The sequence below is a fragment of the Colobus angolensis genome, unplaced genomic scaffold (genome assembly GCF_000951035.1).
Source record: "Colobus angolensis palliatus isolate OR3802 unplaced genomic scaffold, Cang.pa_1.0 Scaffold34, whole genome shotgun sequence".
Classification (NCBI taxonomy): domain Eukaryota; kingdom Metazoa; phylum Chordata; class Mammalia; order Primates; family Cercopithecidae; genus Colobus; species Colobus angolensis.
Window position 1 is genome coordinate 1,288,659 of NW_012116710.1, and position 17,152 is coordinate 1,305,810.

Below are 17,152 nucleotides of genomic sequence, written 5' to 3' on the forward strand. Positions count from 1 at the left end.
CAATAGCAAAGACTTGGAACCAACCCAAATGTCCATCCGTGATAGACTGGATTAAGAAAATGTGGCACATATACACCATGGAATACTATGCAGCCATGAAAAAGAATGAGTTCATGTCCTTTGTAGGGACATGGATGAAACTAGAAACCATCATTCTGAGCAAACTATCGCAAGGACGGAAAACCAAACAACGCATGTTCTCACTCATAGGTGGGAATTGAGCAGTGAGAACACTTGGACACAGGAAGGGGAACATCACACACTGGAGCCTGTCCTGGGGTTGGGGGGAGGGAAGGAGGGATAGCATTAGGAGATATACCTAATGTAAATGATGAGTTAATGGGTGCTGCACACCAACATGGCACATGGATGCATATGTAACAAACCTGCATGTTGTGCACATGTACCCTAGAACTTAAGGTATGATAATAAATTAAAAAAAAAGAAAAAAGAAAGTTCAGCAGGAAAAAAAAATCACAAAAACCTTGTCAAGCTTAGGCAAGACTGCGATTTTTTATTGTCTGGGTTGACAGAAATTTTCTGTTATAAGCAAGATAGTTTTCGAAGGGTTGTTCTCCCTTATAGATAAGTTTTTAAAGGTTTTAGGAGAAATTGCAAACATTCAAAGTAAACAGAGTAGTGTATTGAATCACCAGGCACCTATCACCCAGGTTCAAGAGTTCAGATTAAATTTAAAATGTGCTACATTTATGTTAGCTTACATTTTAGAAAAGATTCGTGTTTGGATGTTTCTGCTATTCAAGCAGTAACTGCAAGAAGTCTAAGGCAGGAAAGTGTAAAATGGGAAATGGGTAATTTGTTTAAGTGTTGGTTACTAATACTTGTTTCCTGTTAGAGTGTAGATAGGGGTATGAAATATTCGTACAGGCAACATAAACAGTTTTTTTCCATTTTAATCAGGTAATTAGCTAGAATGCTCTTTCGCTGTGAATGTTTATTATGTGAATTACATATACTCATAAAAATATTAAGAGAACTTTGTAAGGCCTCTTGCTCAAGCCTTCTGGCATTGGCAGGTATAGATGGCTGCTTTAAGAAATGATGGCACTTGGCCGGGCATGGTGGCTCAAGCCTGTAATCCCAGCACTTTGGGAGGCCGAAACGGGCGGATCACGAGGTCAGGAGATCGAGACCATCCTGGCTAACACGGTGAAACCCCGTCTCTACTAAAAAATACAAAAAACTAGCCGGGCGAGGTGGCGGGCGCCTGTAGTCCCAGCTACTCGGGAGGCTGAGGCAGGAGAATGGCGGAAACCCAGGAGGCGGAGCTTGCAGTGAGCTGAGATGCGGCCACTGCACTCCAGCCCAGGCAACAGAGTGAGACTCCGTCTCAAAAAAAAAAACAAAAAAAACAAAAATAGCCGGGCGAGGTGGTGGGCGCCTGTAGTCTCAGTTACTTGGGAGGCTGAGCCAGGAGAATGGCGGAAACCCAGGAGGCGGAGCTTGCAGTGAGCTGAGATCTGGCCACTGCAGTCCAGCCTGGGAGACAGAGCTAGACTCCGTCTCAAAAAAAAAAAATAGCTTTTCTTTTGCTCTCAGTACTGGGTCAGGAATTTGGAAAGGCCTAGACTGGGCAAGTCTTTCTTGGGGAGTCCCATGTAGTTTCTTTCAGATATTGGTGAGGGCTGTCGTCATCTGAGAGTGTGACTGGGCTGGACATCTGAGATGCTCACTTACATGATGCACAAATGCTGGCTGTCAGCCAGGAAGTCAGCCAGGCTGTAAAGTGGCACACCTACATGTGGCCTTTCTAGCAGGATGTCATTTGGGTGGCCGGACTTCTTACATGGTGCTTGGTTTGCTCCAGAGTGAGCAAGTGGAGTGAACATGGAAGCTACAAGGCCCTTCTGACCTGGCCTAGGAAGTTACACGGCTTCACTTCTGTTGGCTATAAGTAAGTCTCTAGGTAGGTCCACATTAAGGAGAGGGGTCATAGACCCCACTCTCAACGGGGATAAGGGTTAAATAATTTGGGGACATGTTTAAAAACTGTCAGAATGGCCAGGTGTGGTGGCTTATGCCTGTAATTTCAGCACTTTGGGAGGCCAAGGCAGGAGGATTGCTTGAGTCCAGGAGTTTGAGACTAGCCTGGGCAGTATAGGGAGACCCCCTACCTACAAGAAATTAGCCAGGTGTGGTGGTACGCGCCTGTAGTCCCAGCCACTTGGGTGGCTGAGGCAAGAGGATTACTTGAGCCCAGTAGTTCAAGGCTTCATTGAGTCGAGATCTCACCACCGCATTCCAGCCTGGGCAACAGAGCAAGACCCTGTCTGAAAAACAAAACAACTGCCACAGCTGTTGTAGTTTTACATTTTGAATATATTGAGGACAGTGTTAGAGAGGAAAAGCTGGGTACTGCTTTTCTCTAAAATCTCCAATCCAGAGTGTGTTCTAGAGAGCAGTTTTTCTCAAGAGAAAGGGATGCAGATAGAGCGCTGCCTTTAGGAGTGGCATGGTCACAGGCCTGTTCCCTGAACCCAATACAGCTGTTCACAGCAGTAACCTGGCTCAGTTCTGGACATTTCTGGAAATTGTAAGGACACCAGGTGACAGGGTGAGCTAATGAGCCAATGCAAAGCCATCACCATGGCCAGAAGAATAAGCCAGGGTTTATGTTCAGCTGAATGACAGCCTGGGAGGCCATCTTCACATTGGAAAGCTAACCCACTGTTGTGTGCCTTCTTTTCTGCAGCATAAAGATAGGGAGGTGGTGATGGAGCACCCCTCTTCTGGAAGTGACTGGTCTGATGTTGAGGAGATCTCCACGGTCAGATTCTCTCAGGAGGAACCTGTCTCACTGAAACCTTCAGCTGTTCCAGAGCCTTCTTCTTTCACCACTGACTATGTCATGTACCCGCCTCATTTGTACAGTAGTCCTTGGTGTGACTATGCCAGCTATTGGACCAGCAGCCCCAAGCCTTCTAGCTACCCCTCCACAGGCAGCAACAGCAACGATGCAGCCCAGGTTGGGAGGAGCAGCCGGAGCCACCTGAGTGATTATTCCCCTAACTCTGCAGGGAGCGTCCAAAACACCTCCAGAGACATGGAGGCCTCAGAGGAAGGCTGGTCCCAGAATTCTCGTTCATTTCGCTTCTCCAGAATCTCAGAAGAAAGAGAGGTGAAGGAGAAAAGAACTTTCCAAGAGGAGATGCCTCCACGTCCTTGTGGAGGGTACACATCCAGCTCCCTGCCAAAGAGCCACCTGGAGCCAAGCCTAGAGGAGGGCTTCATTGACACCCATTGTCACCTGGACATGCTCTATTCCAAGCTGTCTTTCCAAGGGACTTTTACAAAGTTCAGACAAATTTACAGCAGCTCCTTCCCTAAGGAATTTCAGGGCTGCATCTCTGACTTCTGTGATCCTCGCACCCTGACAGATTGCCTGTGGGAGGAGCTGTTGAAAGAGGATCTGGTCTGGGGGGCCTTTGGCTGTCACCCTCATTTTGCACGTTACTACAGTGAGAGTCAAGAAAGAAATCTTTTGCAAGCCTTAAGGCACCCAAAGGCTGTGGCATTTGGGGAAATGGGCTTGGATTACTCTTACAAGTGCACCACGCCTGTCCCAGAACAGCACAAGGTAACAAGGCTCTGTTTTGTCTGCTTATAGTTTTAATTTTCCTTTCATTGTTGAGGCCTGACAATAAGGGTTTATCTAATTTTAGAACTAAATAATTTAGAATGCCTGAAAATGCAGTGTGCTTGCTGTCATCCAGACCATCTGGATGCCAATTTGTCAAATGCTTTACAAGCTGTTTCTTACTGTTCAGCTTTATTTCTTACTGTTCAGCTATTTCTTACTGTTCAGCTTTGTGACTTCTTATAGATAATATCAATGTCAAAACATTTGTTTTCTTTCTTTCTTACGAAACAATAAACTTTAGGTTTTCTTAATTTAGTTTTTGAGAGGGAGTCTTAGTCTTTTGCCTAGGCTGTGGAGTGCAGTGGTCCAATCTCAGCTCACTGCAACGTCCGCCTCCTGGGTTCAAGCTGTTTTCTCCACGAGCCTCCCAAGTAGCTGGGATTACAGGCGTGAATCACCACACCCGGCTAGTTTTTGTATTTTTAATAGAGCCTATGTTGGCCAGGCTAGTATCAAACTCCTGACCTCAGGTGATCCACCCGCCTTGGCCTCCCAAAGTGCTGGGATTATAGACATGAGCCACTTGCGACTGGCCAGCTTTTTTTTTTTTTTTTTAAATGTACCCATTGTAGAATATTTGAAAAATAGTAAAAAATGCATAATTTCCCATTCAACTAGAGATCATGGCTAATACTCTGTTAATAGTTTTTTCTTTTTTTGGAGATAGAATTTCACTCTGTCACCCAGGCTGGAGTGCAGTGGCGTGATCTCGGCTTACTGCAGCCTCTGCCTCTGCCTCCTGGGTTTAAGTGATTCTCCTGCCTCAGCCTCCTGAATAGCTGGGACTGTAGGCGTGTGCCACCTCGCCTGGCTAATTTTTGTATTTTTAGTAGAGGTGGGGTTTCACCGTGTTTGTTAGACTAGTCTTGAGCTCGTGACCTCGAGTAATCCACCTGCCTTGGCCTCCAAAAAGTGCTAGGATTACAGGCCTGATCTGCTGCGTGCAGCCCCTGTTAATATTTTTTTTCCTCACAATATTTTTTGAGCATGGTGCTTTGGCAGGGTAAGAGTTGTAGTATTGTAGAATTTTTCTTTTTTTTTTTTTCAGAGATAAGGTCTTTGTTGCCCACACTGGAGTTCAGTGGTGCAGCCATAGCTCACTGCAGCCTCAACCTCCTGAGCTCAAGTGATCCTCCCACCTCAGCCTCCCAAGTAGCTGGGACTGCAGGTGCACACCACCATGCCTGGCTAATTAAAAAAGTTTTTTTTTTTCAGATGGAGTCTTGCTGTGTCACCCAGGCTGGAGGGCAGTGGTATGATCGCAGTTCACTGCAACCTCCACCTCTTGGGTTCAAGTGATGCTCCTGGCTTAGCCTCCTGAGTGACTGGGATTGTAGGTGCCTGCTACCACACCTGGCTAATTTTTTGTTTTTGAGACAGAGTTTCGCTCTTGTTGGCCAAACCGGAGTGTAATCGCATGATATCGGCTCATTGCAGCCTCCGGTTCCTGGGTTCAGGTGATTCTCCCGCCTCAACCTCCTGAGTAGCTGGGATTACAGACTCCCGCCACCACGCCCAGCTAATTTTTTGTATTTACAGGATCACACCTGTAATCCCAGCACTTTGGAAGGCCAAGATGGGTGGATCACTTGAGGGCAGGAGTTTGAGACTGCCTGGCCAACATGGTGCAACCCCATCTCTACTAAAAATACAAAAATTAGCTGGGTATGGCTGGGTGTGGTGCCTTATTCCTGTAATCCCAGCACTTTGGGAGGCTGAGGCAAGCGGATCACCTGAGGCCAGGAGTTGGAGACCAGCCTGGGCCAACATGGCGAAACCCCATTTCTGCAAAGAAAAAAAAAATTTAGCCGAGTGTGATGGCACATGCCTGGGGTCCCAGCTACTCAGGAGGCTGAGGCAGGAGGATTGCTTGAGCCTGGGAGGTTGAGGCAGCAGTGACCCATGATTATGCTCCAGCCAGGGCGACAGAGTGAGACCCTGTTTCAAAACAGAACAGAATTATCAGGGTCTCAGGTCTGCACTTAAAGGTCCATCGGGCGACCTGCACAACAAACTGAGCTAGAAGTGATAGGCACAGGGTGATAAACACAGTCTTGAAGATGTCATTTGGCTTGGTGAGATTCGACTCAAGACTGGAAGATAATGAGTCTGAGGAATTGCTGGCTGGGGGAGGGCTAAGCTGCCTGTAAAAGGGAGGAAGACTAGAAAATATTTGTCAACACCAGAGACTCCTAGGCTGGGTGGGGGATGTGGACACTGTTTTGATGTAAATAAAAACTTTGGCACCCAAATGAGGTGAATGGTGGTGACTGGGAACTGCACCTGGTTGGATGTCAGTGCAGAGTTGCATTTACCTAAAAGAGCAGTTAGCAAGTTCTTGATGTGTCCTGCCGAATGTTTCATCTTGTGAAGGGAAGAAGAAGAACCTACAGAGGGCTGGGCGAGGTGGCTCACGCCTGTAATCCCAACACTTTGGGAGCCTGAGGCAGGAAATTGCTTGAACCTAGGAGTCCAAGGTGAGCCTAGGCAACATAGTGAGACCGCATCTTTATTACATTAAAAAAAAAAAAAAAAAAAAAAAACCTGTGGAAGGAATGTATCTGGCCAAGATGATAGGGTGCTAGACCCAGTTCATTATAAGAGAGTTTGGTTGCTGTACCTAAAATTTTCTGGAAGGATTGGAAAATAGAGAAGCAAAACAACTGGGGAAAGAATGGGCAGTTATAGTTTTATTCTGCTGGTTAGAGCAAATTACTGTTAACGTTTTCTTTGTTGATCTGTGGTATTTACAGATTTAACTATGTAACTCATAAGAGTTGGATCCTGAAGACTTTGTGTGTAAGTTGCACATGTCAGCATCTGGGAGGGATGCCAGGGAGAGTATACTGTCCTTCCCTACCCAGGCTGTATCTCTTTACGTGTGTTAAAGAGGAATTAATTAATTATTAAGGTAATAAATATGCAAGAGATGCCTGGGGCAATCCCCAGGAGAGACTAACTGTGGAATCCCTGGAAATAATGGATCAGTTAGGAACCCAGCCTTATGCAGGTAGAAGTGAATAATTATGCTGGGTAATAACTCATCTGTACCTCCTTCACTCCTGTTCTTTTTCGGCTGGGTTCCTGGTGAGGACAAATGCTGCAAATAGCTCCTGTCCAACCACAAGTTCCTGCATTCTAATGAGTTCTTCTTCCTTCTTAACATTTTTGAAATCTGGATGTGTTTTACGAAACATTATAAATGGAATGTTATTGTCCCTTGGAAAATTGCAAGGGACAATAAAATTGCAAGGAACAATTGCAAAGTGGCTTGTCTTCCAAGCACCTGTCATAGGATCAAAGAAATGTAGGTTGGATGTGTGTGCTTGTGTTAAAAAAAGAAATTAGGAAATTAAATAGTTTTAAGTGTCTTTTCCGCTTGTGAAATTTTCCCATTCATCAGCTATACTTTGAAAAATGTTTAACAGCTATGTAATATTCTATCCTAAAGCTCTAATAGTTTATTTCACTACTCTGAGGGATAGTTTTTTAGAGGCAGGAATGAAATGTTGGAATTGGAATCTCTTGAAACCTCTCCTGTCTGTGTGTAGGGGTCGGGGAGGACAGATGAACAGCTTAGCAGATGCAAATAGGAGGAGCTCCAGTCACCTATTGATACTGGAACTGGCCAGCCTTTAAATAAAGCCTCTTCCAAGCAGTCTATAATTTTGATGTCTATGGTCATTTTCCTTTTGTTGAAAACACAGATTAAACAAAAGTTACATCAGAATTGGTATTGGCTTAGTGTTGCTATTTTGAGAAGAGGCAATACAGGTGTTAGACTTGTAAATATCATTCTCAAGTGACTATCACCTGACCCAAATTACCAAAAGTATCTCACTGTTTGATGCTAAAAACATAAACACGAATTATGTTCCACAATTGTAGAAACTACTCGTGGAAACAATATGAGGTGATTTGCTTATAATGAATTAATCTTTTTTTTTTTTGAGACAGTCTTGCTCTGTCCAGGCTGGAGTGCAGTGGCACGATCTCAGCTCACTGCAACATCCGCCTCCCAGGTTCAGGGGATTCTTGTGCCTTAGCCACCCAAGTAGCTGGGATTATAGGCACCTGCCACCATGCCCAGCTAATTTTTGTATTTTTAGTAGAGACAAGGTTTCACCATGTTGGCCAGGCTTATCTTGAACGCCTGACCTCAAACCCGACTCGGGCTCCCAAAGTGCTGGGATTACAGGCGTGAGCCACCACACCTGGTGAATTAATACTTTTCTTTGTTCTAAACCTGGGCTTGTTAGAGGAAAGAACAGGTCCTAACCCTACTTTTTTCATTTAAATTAACAATAGTGAAGATTTAAAAGTGGCTAGTGTTATAAAGAGTAAAGTGTATCTGTAGTTATTGACCTGCGAGGATATCTGATTTTGACTAAGTAAAGGAAGCAAATTGGCCGGGCACGGCGGCGCATGCCTGTAATCCCAGCACTTTGGGAGGCTGAAGTGGGCAGATCAGTTGAGGTTAGGAGTTTGAGACCAGCCTGACCAGTATGGCGAAACCCCATCTCTACAAAAAAATACAAAAATTAGCCAGGCAAGGTGGTGCCTGCCTGTCATACCAGCTACTCGGGAGGCTGAGGCAGGAGAATCGCTTGAACCCAGGAGGTGCAGGCTGCAGTGAGCTGCAATCACGCCATTACACTCCAGCCTAGGCGACAGAGTAGGACTCGGTCTCAAAAAAAAAAACAAACAACAACAAAAAAACAAGTTGTAGAAAATAAGTGTAGTATTTGTTTCTTTAGCAAGTATTTGAGCACCTTCTGAGAGCCAGGCATCTTGCTGGAGATACACATAAACACCACGCCCCGCCATCCCTAACAGCTCTGCATAGGGAGAGTTCTGGAAGTTGGTATCTCTTGACAGCGGAGGTGGGGACAGTGAGGTGAGGGATGTTAACTTGGTGCTTTATGTTCTTGATCCCTGCCCTGCCCCTGCCACCCCAGGTTGGCATCATATAGTGATTACTGTGTGGACTGCCAGGGTTCAAAGTTTGGATCCTGGTGCTACAACTGCTGACTGCAAGTTAACTTGCCCTTACTGCATGCTGCGCAGACAGCAGCACCTGCATCAGGGTGGTTGTGAGGACTGCAGGTTATGATAGACCTGCAGTACTTTGGGCACTACCTGGCTCTATTGTAAGTGCCCAGTAATCATTAGCTATTATTATTACATTATACAGTTGAAAGAGAGACATGGTGGGGGTGCCTGCTGGACCGGGTGTTCCAGAGGTAATGGACTTCTGAAGTGCTGCTAACCAACAGGGGTTGTCGCTGTGTCCTCTTCTAGGTATTTGAGAGACAGCTACAGCTGGCTGTGTCTCTAAAGAAGCCCTTGGTGATCCACTGCCGAGAAGCTGACGAAGATCTGCTAGACATCATGAAAAAGTTTGTGCCCCCTGACTACAAGATCCATAGGTTAGAAGACTGGAACTTCAGCGGGCAAATGAAAGAAACACTTCCCTCTGTCTAGGACGTTAGTTGGAAAGATGAGAAGTTGATGAGGACAGCAATGATCGTATTCTGTCATTATACACTATCTATTCTTTTTTTTTTTTCCCCGAGATGGAGTCTCACCCTGTCGCCCAGGCTGGAGTGTAGTAGTGCAATTTTGGCTCACTGCAATTTCTGCCTCCCGGGTTCAAGCAGTTCTCCTGCCTCAGTCTCCTGAGTAGCTGGGATTACCGGCACATGCCACCACGCCCAGCTAATTTTTGTATTTTTAGTAGAGATAGGGTTTTGCTATGTTGGCCAGGCTGGTCTTGAACTCCTGACCTCATGATCTGCCTGCCTCGGCCTCCCAAAGTGCTGGGATTATAGGCATGAGCTTCCGCGCCCGGCCTATACACTGTCTTTTCTAAAGAATTAACTATTAGGTTAAACCACTTGAAATGTATCATATTTGACCTTTTTTTTTTCCTCACAAAATAGTAACTTCATATGGTTTGAACTGATAACCCTAAATCACCAGTGAGCACAAGGGACCTTTCGTGCCCTCCTCCTGGGGATGGGTGGAAATGGAGTCTCAGTTCTCAGCAGTGAGGACTGCTCATCTTGAGAGGTTGCTGTGGGGTTTGGTGACAGCACACAGAGCATCTTAGGGTACTTGAAAGGACATTTTCTTTCCTATTTTGAACTTGAAAGCTCCTTTCCCCCCAGTTATGAAAATCAATGTCATATTTTGTCAGAATGGCATCTAGGGGTTCTTCAGTTCGGTTTGGTAAACTCTCTGAACTTATGAACTCCTGCCACGTGTAGGTACTGGGCATTGGCTTGCCTCTTGGGACATCTGGAGGTGCTGCCAGGAGACAGGTTGCATGGTGGCTTCTGCCTACATAGTGTGTGGGACTGGGTGGTCATAGGTGCTGCGGGAGCCAGAGCAGGGGCCCACGATCATAGCCCAACCAGAAGACTCAGGAGGTGATGCCTGGCCAGCTCCTTAAAGATGGTTGAGAGGGGTTGGCTGAATAACAAGGACTCTAGCAGCCAAACTGGGTCTTGTCAGATGGCAGAAAAAGGGGGATGGGGCTGTCAGGGCCTTTGGGTACCTAAGCAGAGTGAGTGAAGCCTCTGGCCCCCAGCTGGGCATATACCAATGATGAAGCAGTCAGTTGGCTTTTCTGGTTGGTTGGTTTTTCATTGCTGCATTTTGGGCTAACTTTGAAGGAAATGTAATGGTGGCTGGTAGGCCAGGGCTAAGCTGACCCAATGAGGTGGTATTGCAGGAGGAGGCCCTGAATTTCCGGATTGGTAACTATATATATATGGCACCAAGAACATGAATAGGTATCAGATTAAGAGAAGAAAATTCACCTGTAGTTCGACTCCCCAATGTTTTGTTAGGTTTTCTTTCAGTTCATTTGACTACATGGGCATATCTTTTATATGCTGTCGTTGTCATCATAGGGGCCACAGTTCTTGATTTTGCTCCTCTTCAGTGCTAGGAGCATTTCCTATCCCAGTTCTCTGTGGTGGTCATCTCAGGTGACTGCAGAGCATTCTGCGGTGTGCGTGGTGATCTCTGAGTGATTTCTGATCACTTACCAAGTGCCATCTCGGGGCTTCCTGTGTTGGAGCCGGCCCTTGTCTGTGTTTACTATGAAGTCCTTCCCTAGGATGCAGTCTTCCCATTTCTGGGAATCATTGAAAAGGGGTGATGGGTCTAGTGGGAGCTGGGGGCTGCTACAGAGGGGACTGCGAGCAGCCCTGATGTGGAGTTCTGTCCCCAGGCATTGCTTCACCGGCAGCTACCCGGTCATCGAGCCCCTACTGAAGTACTTTCCCAACATGTCTGTGGGCTTCACGGCAGTGCTGACGTACTCCTCCGCCTGGGAGGCCCGGGAAGCCCTGAGGCAGATCCCACTGGAGAGAATCATCGTAGAAACGGATGCTCCCTATTTCCTCCCTCGCCAGGTAAGGGGGTCTTCAGGCTGAGGGGAGGCACCGGAGGGAGAGGGTGGGGAGGTGGGTGGTCACCCTTAGAAGGTTGGCAGGGCCAGAGCCCCAGTGACTTCCAGGTCCCATCCTGGGCTGTGTAGACGCCTTCTTGCTGTTACTCTGCAGAACCAAAAGTCTAGGGGGCTGAGAAGCTGAAGGGTAACCACTCTCTTCCAGGCAGTGCAAAGCCCTACCCTGTAGAGGGTAGTCCAAGGAAGCGTGGGACCCTGCTCACCCAGAGCCCCCATGACTAGGACTCTCCCTGCACCTGCAGGTAACGGGGTCTCTACAGGGCAGCCCCAAAGAGGTCCTTGCTGGGGAAGGGACAGGGAGGGAGTTCTAGATTATGACTGTGCACAAATGGCACAATGATGTTATGACCACTTGATGTCTTCCAGGTTCCCAAAAGCCTTTGCCAGTATGCCCACCCGGGCCTGGCCTTGCATACGGTCCGAGAGATTGCCAGGGTCAAAGATCAGCCACTCTCCCGCACCTTGGCTGCCTTGCGTGAGAACACCAGTCGCCTCTACAGTCTTTAAGCAGAGAAGGTACAGTCCTCAGGAGTTTCCTAGAAAAGGTCATAAAACTCACATTTTGTGTTTTTTTAAAAACCAGGACAAACAATTCTTTTGTTGCATTTTATTAATGTAAAGAATATAGACATAATAGGAGCATTAAGCCTGATTTGTTTTGAGTGACATGATTTGGAACCTTCTTCCTTTTCTATTCCACCCTCCAGGGCGACCAGCAGCCTGACAGAACACAGGCTGGCTTGAAGTCTGTGTCTCAGGTCGAAGATGTGTTTGGAGAACTGATTGGGACACAGAAAACCAGGACAGGATGTTTAACTCGAAGCGGGTCATAAGGCTTCAGCTTGTGGGTGGGGTGGGGTGGGTGTGGAATGAGGGGTATGGGGACTGCCTGTAATAGCACTGGGGTTTTGCCTCCCAGCCAAAATGCTCCAGGGTAGGCAGCAAAGAAGAGTGTGATATGAGGGTACAGTGAGTTTGGCAGTCCAAATTCTGTTCTCTGCAGCCTGTGTTTTTGAGCAGTTTGTGAATAAAGTCACCCGCCTACTCGTCTAAGCACATGTGGGTGTGTAACTAACTCAGTTCCTGGTTCTCGGTTCTAAAAACAGACTCCCAACTGGGAAACCTTTTGGGGGAAATTAACTGGAGACCTATCTCAGAGGTTTATTTGCTTGCAACCAGTGAAGTCGTTCTCTTTCCTTCCCTGGATAACTCTTCAATTTGACTGTCACTCTTCTGGTGTCAACTCCAGCGTCAGCACAGGCAGAAGGACTTCAACTGCTGGTCTCATTGGTTTCACTGCCATTGATATGGGGTGTGCAGAGGAGCGCTCATTGTTCATGATGGAGATCCAGGACAGACTGGGGGACTCCAGGAAGAGGCCTTCTTGGGGAAGAGGACCCCAAAGAAGGTACTTCTACTCACTGATGCCCTCAGGGCCGCTGTGTGGGTGTGTTAAGCTGATAAGGTTCAGTTTGCCGCAGAAACTACCTGCTAGTCTTGTGTCAGGGGTTCCCAGCTTCCTTTTGTTTCACTTTTGCCTCTTTCTCTGGAACATTTGACCAAAATAATCCTCATTTCATCTTGCGTAACAGTCCCTTGTGTGCCCTGCCCAGGTTGAGAGGTGAATCAATGTAGTTCTCTGAAGCTCTGCAGGGCAGCTCTATGCAGAATAAGCAGGCCTGGGGTCCGCAAATGTACCAGTCCCTCTCCCGCTTCTCCTGGGTGCCCCCTTGCCTTTGCCTCTCCTGTGTCCTGTCTCTCTGTGTTTTAAAAGTCAGAGCCTCTCCTTCACCTTTTGAGCAACTGAGTCATCTCAAGTCCTGAGCTCTGCTCTGCCTCCTGCTGGTGCCTTGTAAAGGTATATTCGTTACAGGCCCTAGAGGTTCTAATGGTCCAGGGTTAAGTGAGAGGAGACTGTATTTTGTTTCAAAGGATCCTTCACCCTGATCTCCTGCAGTGAGGTGCATAGGTCACCTGGAGTCCCTCGTCTGTGTTCTTGGAGGCTTAAATTGTAAAATACGTCCCTTATGGAATCCTAAATTCCTCTAGGTGTTTTTGGAAGGCGCATTTGAGCCTTGTGGGCTAAAATGGAATGGATCTAATATTTCCTATCTGGTATTTCCGTCTTGCCCCTGGTACACAAGTCACTGGCCTGGAACTCAGCCTTGATTCACTGTCTGTCTTCATGGATCAGTTGTGCCGTTATGTTGTCTGTGCTGCCGATTTGCCCATGTGGGAAGTCGGGGTGGGACCTGATCTACTTGGAAGATTTGGGGACTGCTGAGTATATCAAAGTGCTTTATTGTCACCAAGTGAACTGCAGCACAACCATCTCCTCTCCACAAGCCCTGAAGTCAGTACTGCCTGCAGGTGAAACCAACCAGCCCTGTGTTAGAGAAGGAAAAGTGATGATGACATGGAAGTCCCTGTGCCATCCACCTGCCAAGGAAAAGCACAAGGTGCTATCTACTTTTCTCTCTAGGATTTAGATTATCATTTATGTGCTGTTACATAGTGAAACCTCACCTGTGTGGGCGTGAAAGTTGGTTGGCATTGTTTTTGATTCAGCTTTTTGGATGGCTGATTGTTTTCACTGTGTTGCGGGAATGCCTCTGTTTTTTTTCCCCTCTTTGGCCATCTTTTTCTGAAAATAAAGTGATGGATCCTCCAGCCAACCCAGTGTCTCTGTGTTTGTGTAGACTTACCTGAGTGATGCAATGGTTTAATCTGGTTGTTGGCCAGCTTTGTAACCCAAGAATCCAGATAGCTGGAGACTTTCTTGAGTATCCATGTGGCTCTCTGTAAAATTAAACTGCATATAAGAATTCTTAAAGTTTGCCCAGGCATGGTGGCTCACTTCTGTAATCCCAGCACTTTGGGAAGCCAAGGTGGGCAGATCACTTGAGGTTAGGAGTTTGAGACCAGGCTGGCCAACACGGTGAAACCCTCTCTCTACTAAAAATACAAAAATATAGCTGAGTGGGGTGGCACGCGCTTGTAGTCCCAGCTATTCGGGAGGCTTAAGCAGGGGAATCACTTGAACCTAGGAGGCAGAGGTTGCGTGAGCCAAGATCGCGCCACTGCACTCCAGCCTGGGTGACAGAGCGAGGCTCTGTCTCTCCCCTCCCCCTGTCTCCCCCCAAAAAAGAATTCTTTTTTTTTTTTTTTGAGACGGAGTCTCGCTCTGTCACCCAGGCTGGAGTGCAGTGGCGCAATCTCAGCTCACTGCAAGCTCCGCCTCCCGGGTTCATGCTGTTCTCCTGCCTCAGCCTCCCTAGTAGCTGGGACTACAGGCGCCCACCACGATGCCTGCAAGCTCCGCCTCCCGGGTTCACGCCGTTCTCCTGCCTCAGCCTCCCTAGTAGCTGGGACTACAGGCACCCGCCACCACGCCTGGCTAATTTTTTTTTTGTATTTTTAGTAGAGACAGGGTTTCACCGTGTTAGCCAGGATGGTCTCGATCTCCTGACCTCGTGATCCACCCACCTCAGCCTCCCAAAGTGCTGGGATTACAGGTGTGAGCCATGGCATCCAGCCAAGAATTCTTAAAGTTCTACAGCCTTAAGAGTGTTAAATAATTTTACTGCCTGGGAACTCAGATGCACTGCCTCTTTCTAACCTATGTAGATACTTTGTTTTCTTTTATTTTTTTTTGTTTCCAGCACAAGGGTGTAGGAGGAAGAAAAATCTAGTCCCTGGGGGTGTTGATGAATCAGTTGGATGGTGGGCGTTGGACTGAATTCCTGATGCCTCTGGGTAAACTCTGGAGGAAATTCTGTTTCATTACTTGCACTCAGCCCTCCTATTTTGTACTAAGGTATTCTTGAATACAGGTGCACTGGCCAAAAAGTAAATTTACACATAAAAAGGAAGGCTCTCTCGCAAGAATACTGAACACCTTTGAAGTCTCTGTTGCTGCCTTGTCTTTTAGATACAATCATTGATGATGTATCTTTGGCATCCTCCTGAACTTTGTCTCAATTCGTTCACAGTCGAATGTGCAGTTGGCTTTCACTCAGTGATGGTCCTTTTGACTGTCTGTCCTTGACTTTTCTGGTGTTTCCATCTTTCTGTAGGAAACTTGGGACCGATACTCATCACTTGCTCTCAGCACCTTCATTTTGCTTCATTCATTTTTGTAAAGTAAGGGCGAATGGCCACCGGAATGTACAGTGATTGAAGAAGCAAACTCTGTCAAAGATGGTGATTAGTGGCCAGCCAGTCCCTCTCAGGGTCACTGTATTAAAAAGTGCTCATTTGCCAGTGACATCTTTTTTTGGTTTTGGTTTTTTTTTTTGAGACTGAGTGTCACTCTCTCGCCCAGGCTGGAATGCAGTGGCCTGATCTTGGCTCACTGCAACCTCCGTCTCCCAGGTTCAAGTGATTCTCCTGCCTCAGCCTCCTGAGTAGCTGGGATTACAGGCGCACACCAGCATGCCTGGCTAATTTTTTTTTTTTTTTTTTTAAATTTTAAGTAGTGATGAGGTTTTGCTGTGTTGGCCAGTTTGGCCTTGCACTCCTGATCTCAGGTGACCCACCCGCCTCGACCTCCCAAATGCCAGTGACATTTGAAAGTGGATTCAGATGAAGGTGGGTAGCTTAGTGGAGGCGTCTCAACTCTTCTATGTGCACTGTCTTAGGAGAATTTCTGAACACACACCTATAAGTGTATAAGAACTTAAATACATGTGCTGTTATGCTAATTATACACAAGGTAAAAGTTTTTTCACAAGGAGAATTTTTTTTTCTCCAGCAAATAGCTCGCTCACCCTAGGGGTACCTACACCCCACTTTAGAGACGATCAGTTATAGTGGTATCATTAAACGATGCATGAAGGAGTGGGTTTAAGAAAGCTGATACAGGAACATGTTTGAAATAATACATTTTCTCAAAGGTGTCTTCTAACCATTTTCTTTGATAAATTATATTTCCGCCCATTGTTGACTTGAAATTGTCCTCACCCTGCTACCACATTCACCCAGTGTATTCTGAAGAAAAATGAATGAAAATGGAAACCTCTCTCATCCTAGGCAGTAGAGCGAGGGAAGCCGCACTGGCTGAGAAGCTGTGGAGCCAGATGAAAAAGCAGCACCTGAGCCCTCTGACGATGGACGTGAGTCGGCCACGTACTTGCTGTGTGACTTTGGGAAAGTTAACTTAATTTCTCTGAGCTTTAGTTTTCTCCCTCATAAGTAGGCTTGCTGTGAAAATGAAGTGAAATCACATTAATCTGCATGAGTAGTTAACATGGTGCCTGATGCACATCAGGGGTGTGGCGGTAAGTGCCGGCTGCTCTAGTAATTGAATGCTTAGCTGTGTGCCGGGCCCTGTGCCTAGCAGCTACGGCTCATGTGAGATCTCATGTTCAGTCTTGGCAGTAACCCAGCAAGGTAGGCATTTTACGTGTGAGGAGCCTGAGAAATTCAGTCTTGGCCTGGATCATACAGCTGGTATCCAAATTCAGGTCCAAAACGAAAGCCCAGATCTTTGCGCTTCACCTTGTTGCCTGGCACAGGTCAGAGTGCCCAGTCCACGGTGAGGCGCAGTATCTGTTTCTATTTGAATGACCCAGGCAAGCTAGTAATAATGCTTGTGATTCCTTTGAGCGAGAATAAGTTCTTGTCTTTGGTGGGGGAAGCATCAGGTGACCAGCATTTGTTCAGAGCCTGGTACCCATCCTCTCCCAAGCCCAATCAGTGGGTGCTTTCTCAAAAAGAAACCAGCTCCTGACCACTTCGGCCATTTTGGGCCTTCGCTCCTCTTCTCTAGCTATTGATAAGAGGGCTGTGGGCAGTTAGTGATAATCGAGGTTGTATCCCAACTAAGTGACAGAGCTGAGATGGTTAAGTTCCAGGACAAGTGTGTTGATCTCTGTACCCACTTGTGCCAGGTGCCTGGGGAGGTAGGGGCATGGCTGTCGGGGGGGGGGGGGGTTAGTGGGGGGCCTGCAGTGTGCTGTGACACCTGAGAAGGGGCTTCTTTTTTTTTTTTTAATCCCCACATCTTTATA

At 46.9% G+C, this 17,152-nt stretch overlaps 1 protein-coding gene across 2 annotated transcripts in view; it reads left to right on the top strand.

The window, feature by feature from the left end:
* TATDN2 (TatD DNase domain containing 2) overlaps positions 1–13,816 on the top strand; it is a 44,315-nt gene extending 30,499 nt beyond the window's left edge. Inside the window, exons 4-8 of one of the 2 annotated variants that reach the window (XM_011952288.1) lie at positions 2,714–3,598; positions 8,963–9,090; positions 10,902–11,085; positions 11,508–11,686; positions 11,849–13,816. In XM_011952288.1, the coding sequence (XP_011807678.1) occupies positions 2,714–3,598; positions 8,963–9,090; positions 10,902–11,085; positions 11,508–11,648 (1,338 nt within the window). In that variant the 3' untranslated portion in view covers positions 11,649–11,686; positions 11,849–13,816. The remainder of the gene's footprint in view (positions 1–2,713; positions 3,599–8,962; positions 9,091–10,901; positions 11,086–11,507; positions 11,687–11,848) is intronic. The other variant, XM_011952287.1, reaches the window with a different exon arrangement.
* Positions 13,817–17,152: the final 3,336 nt, after the last annotated feature.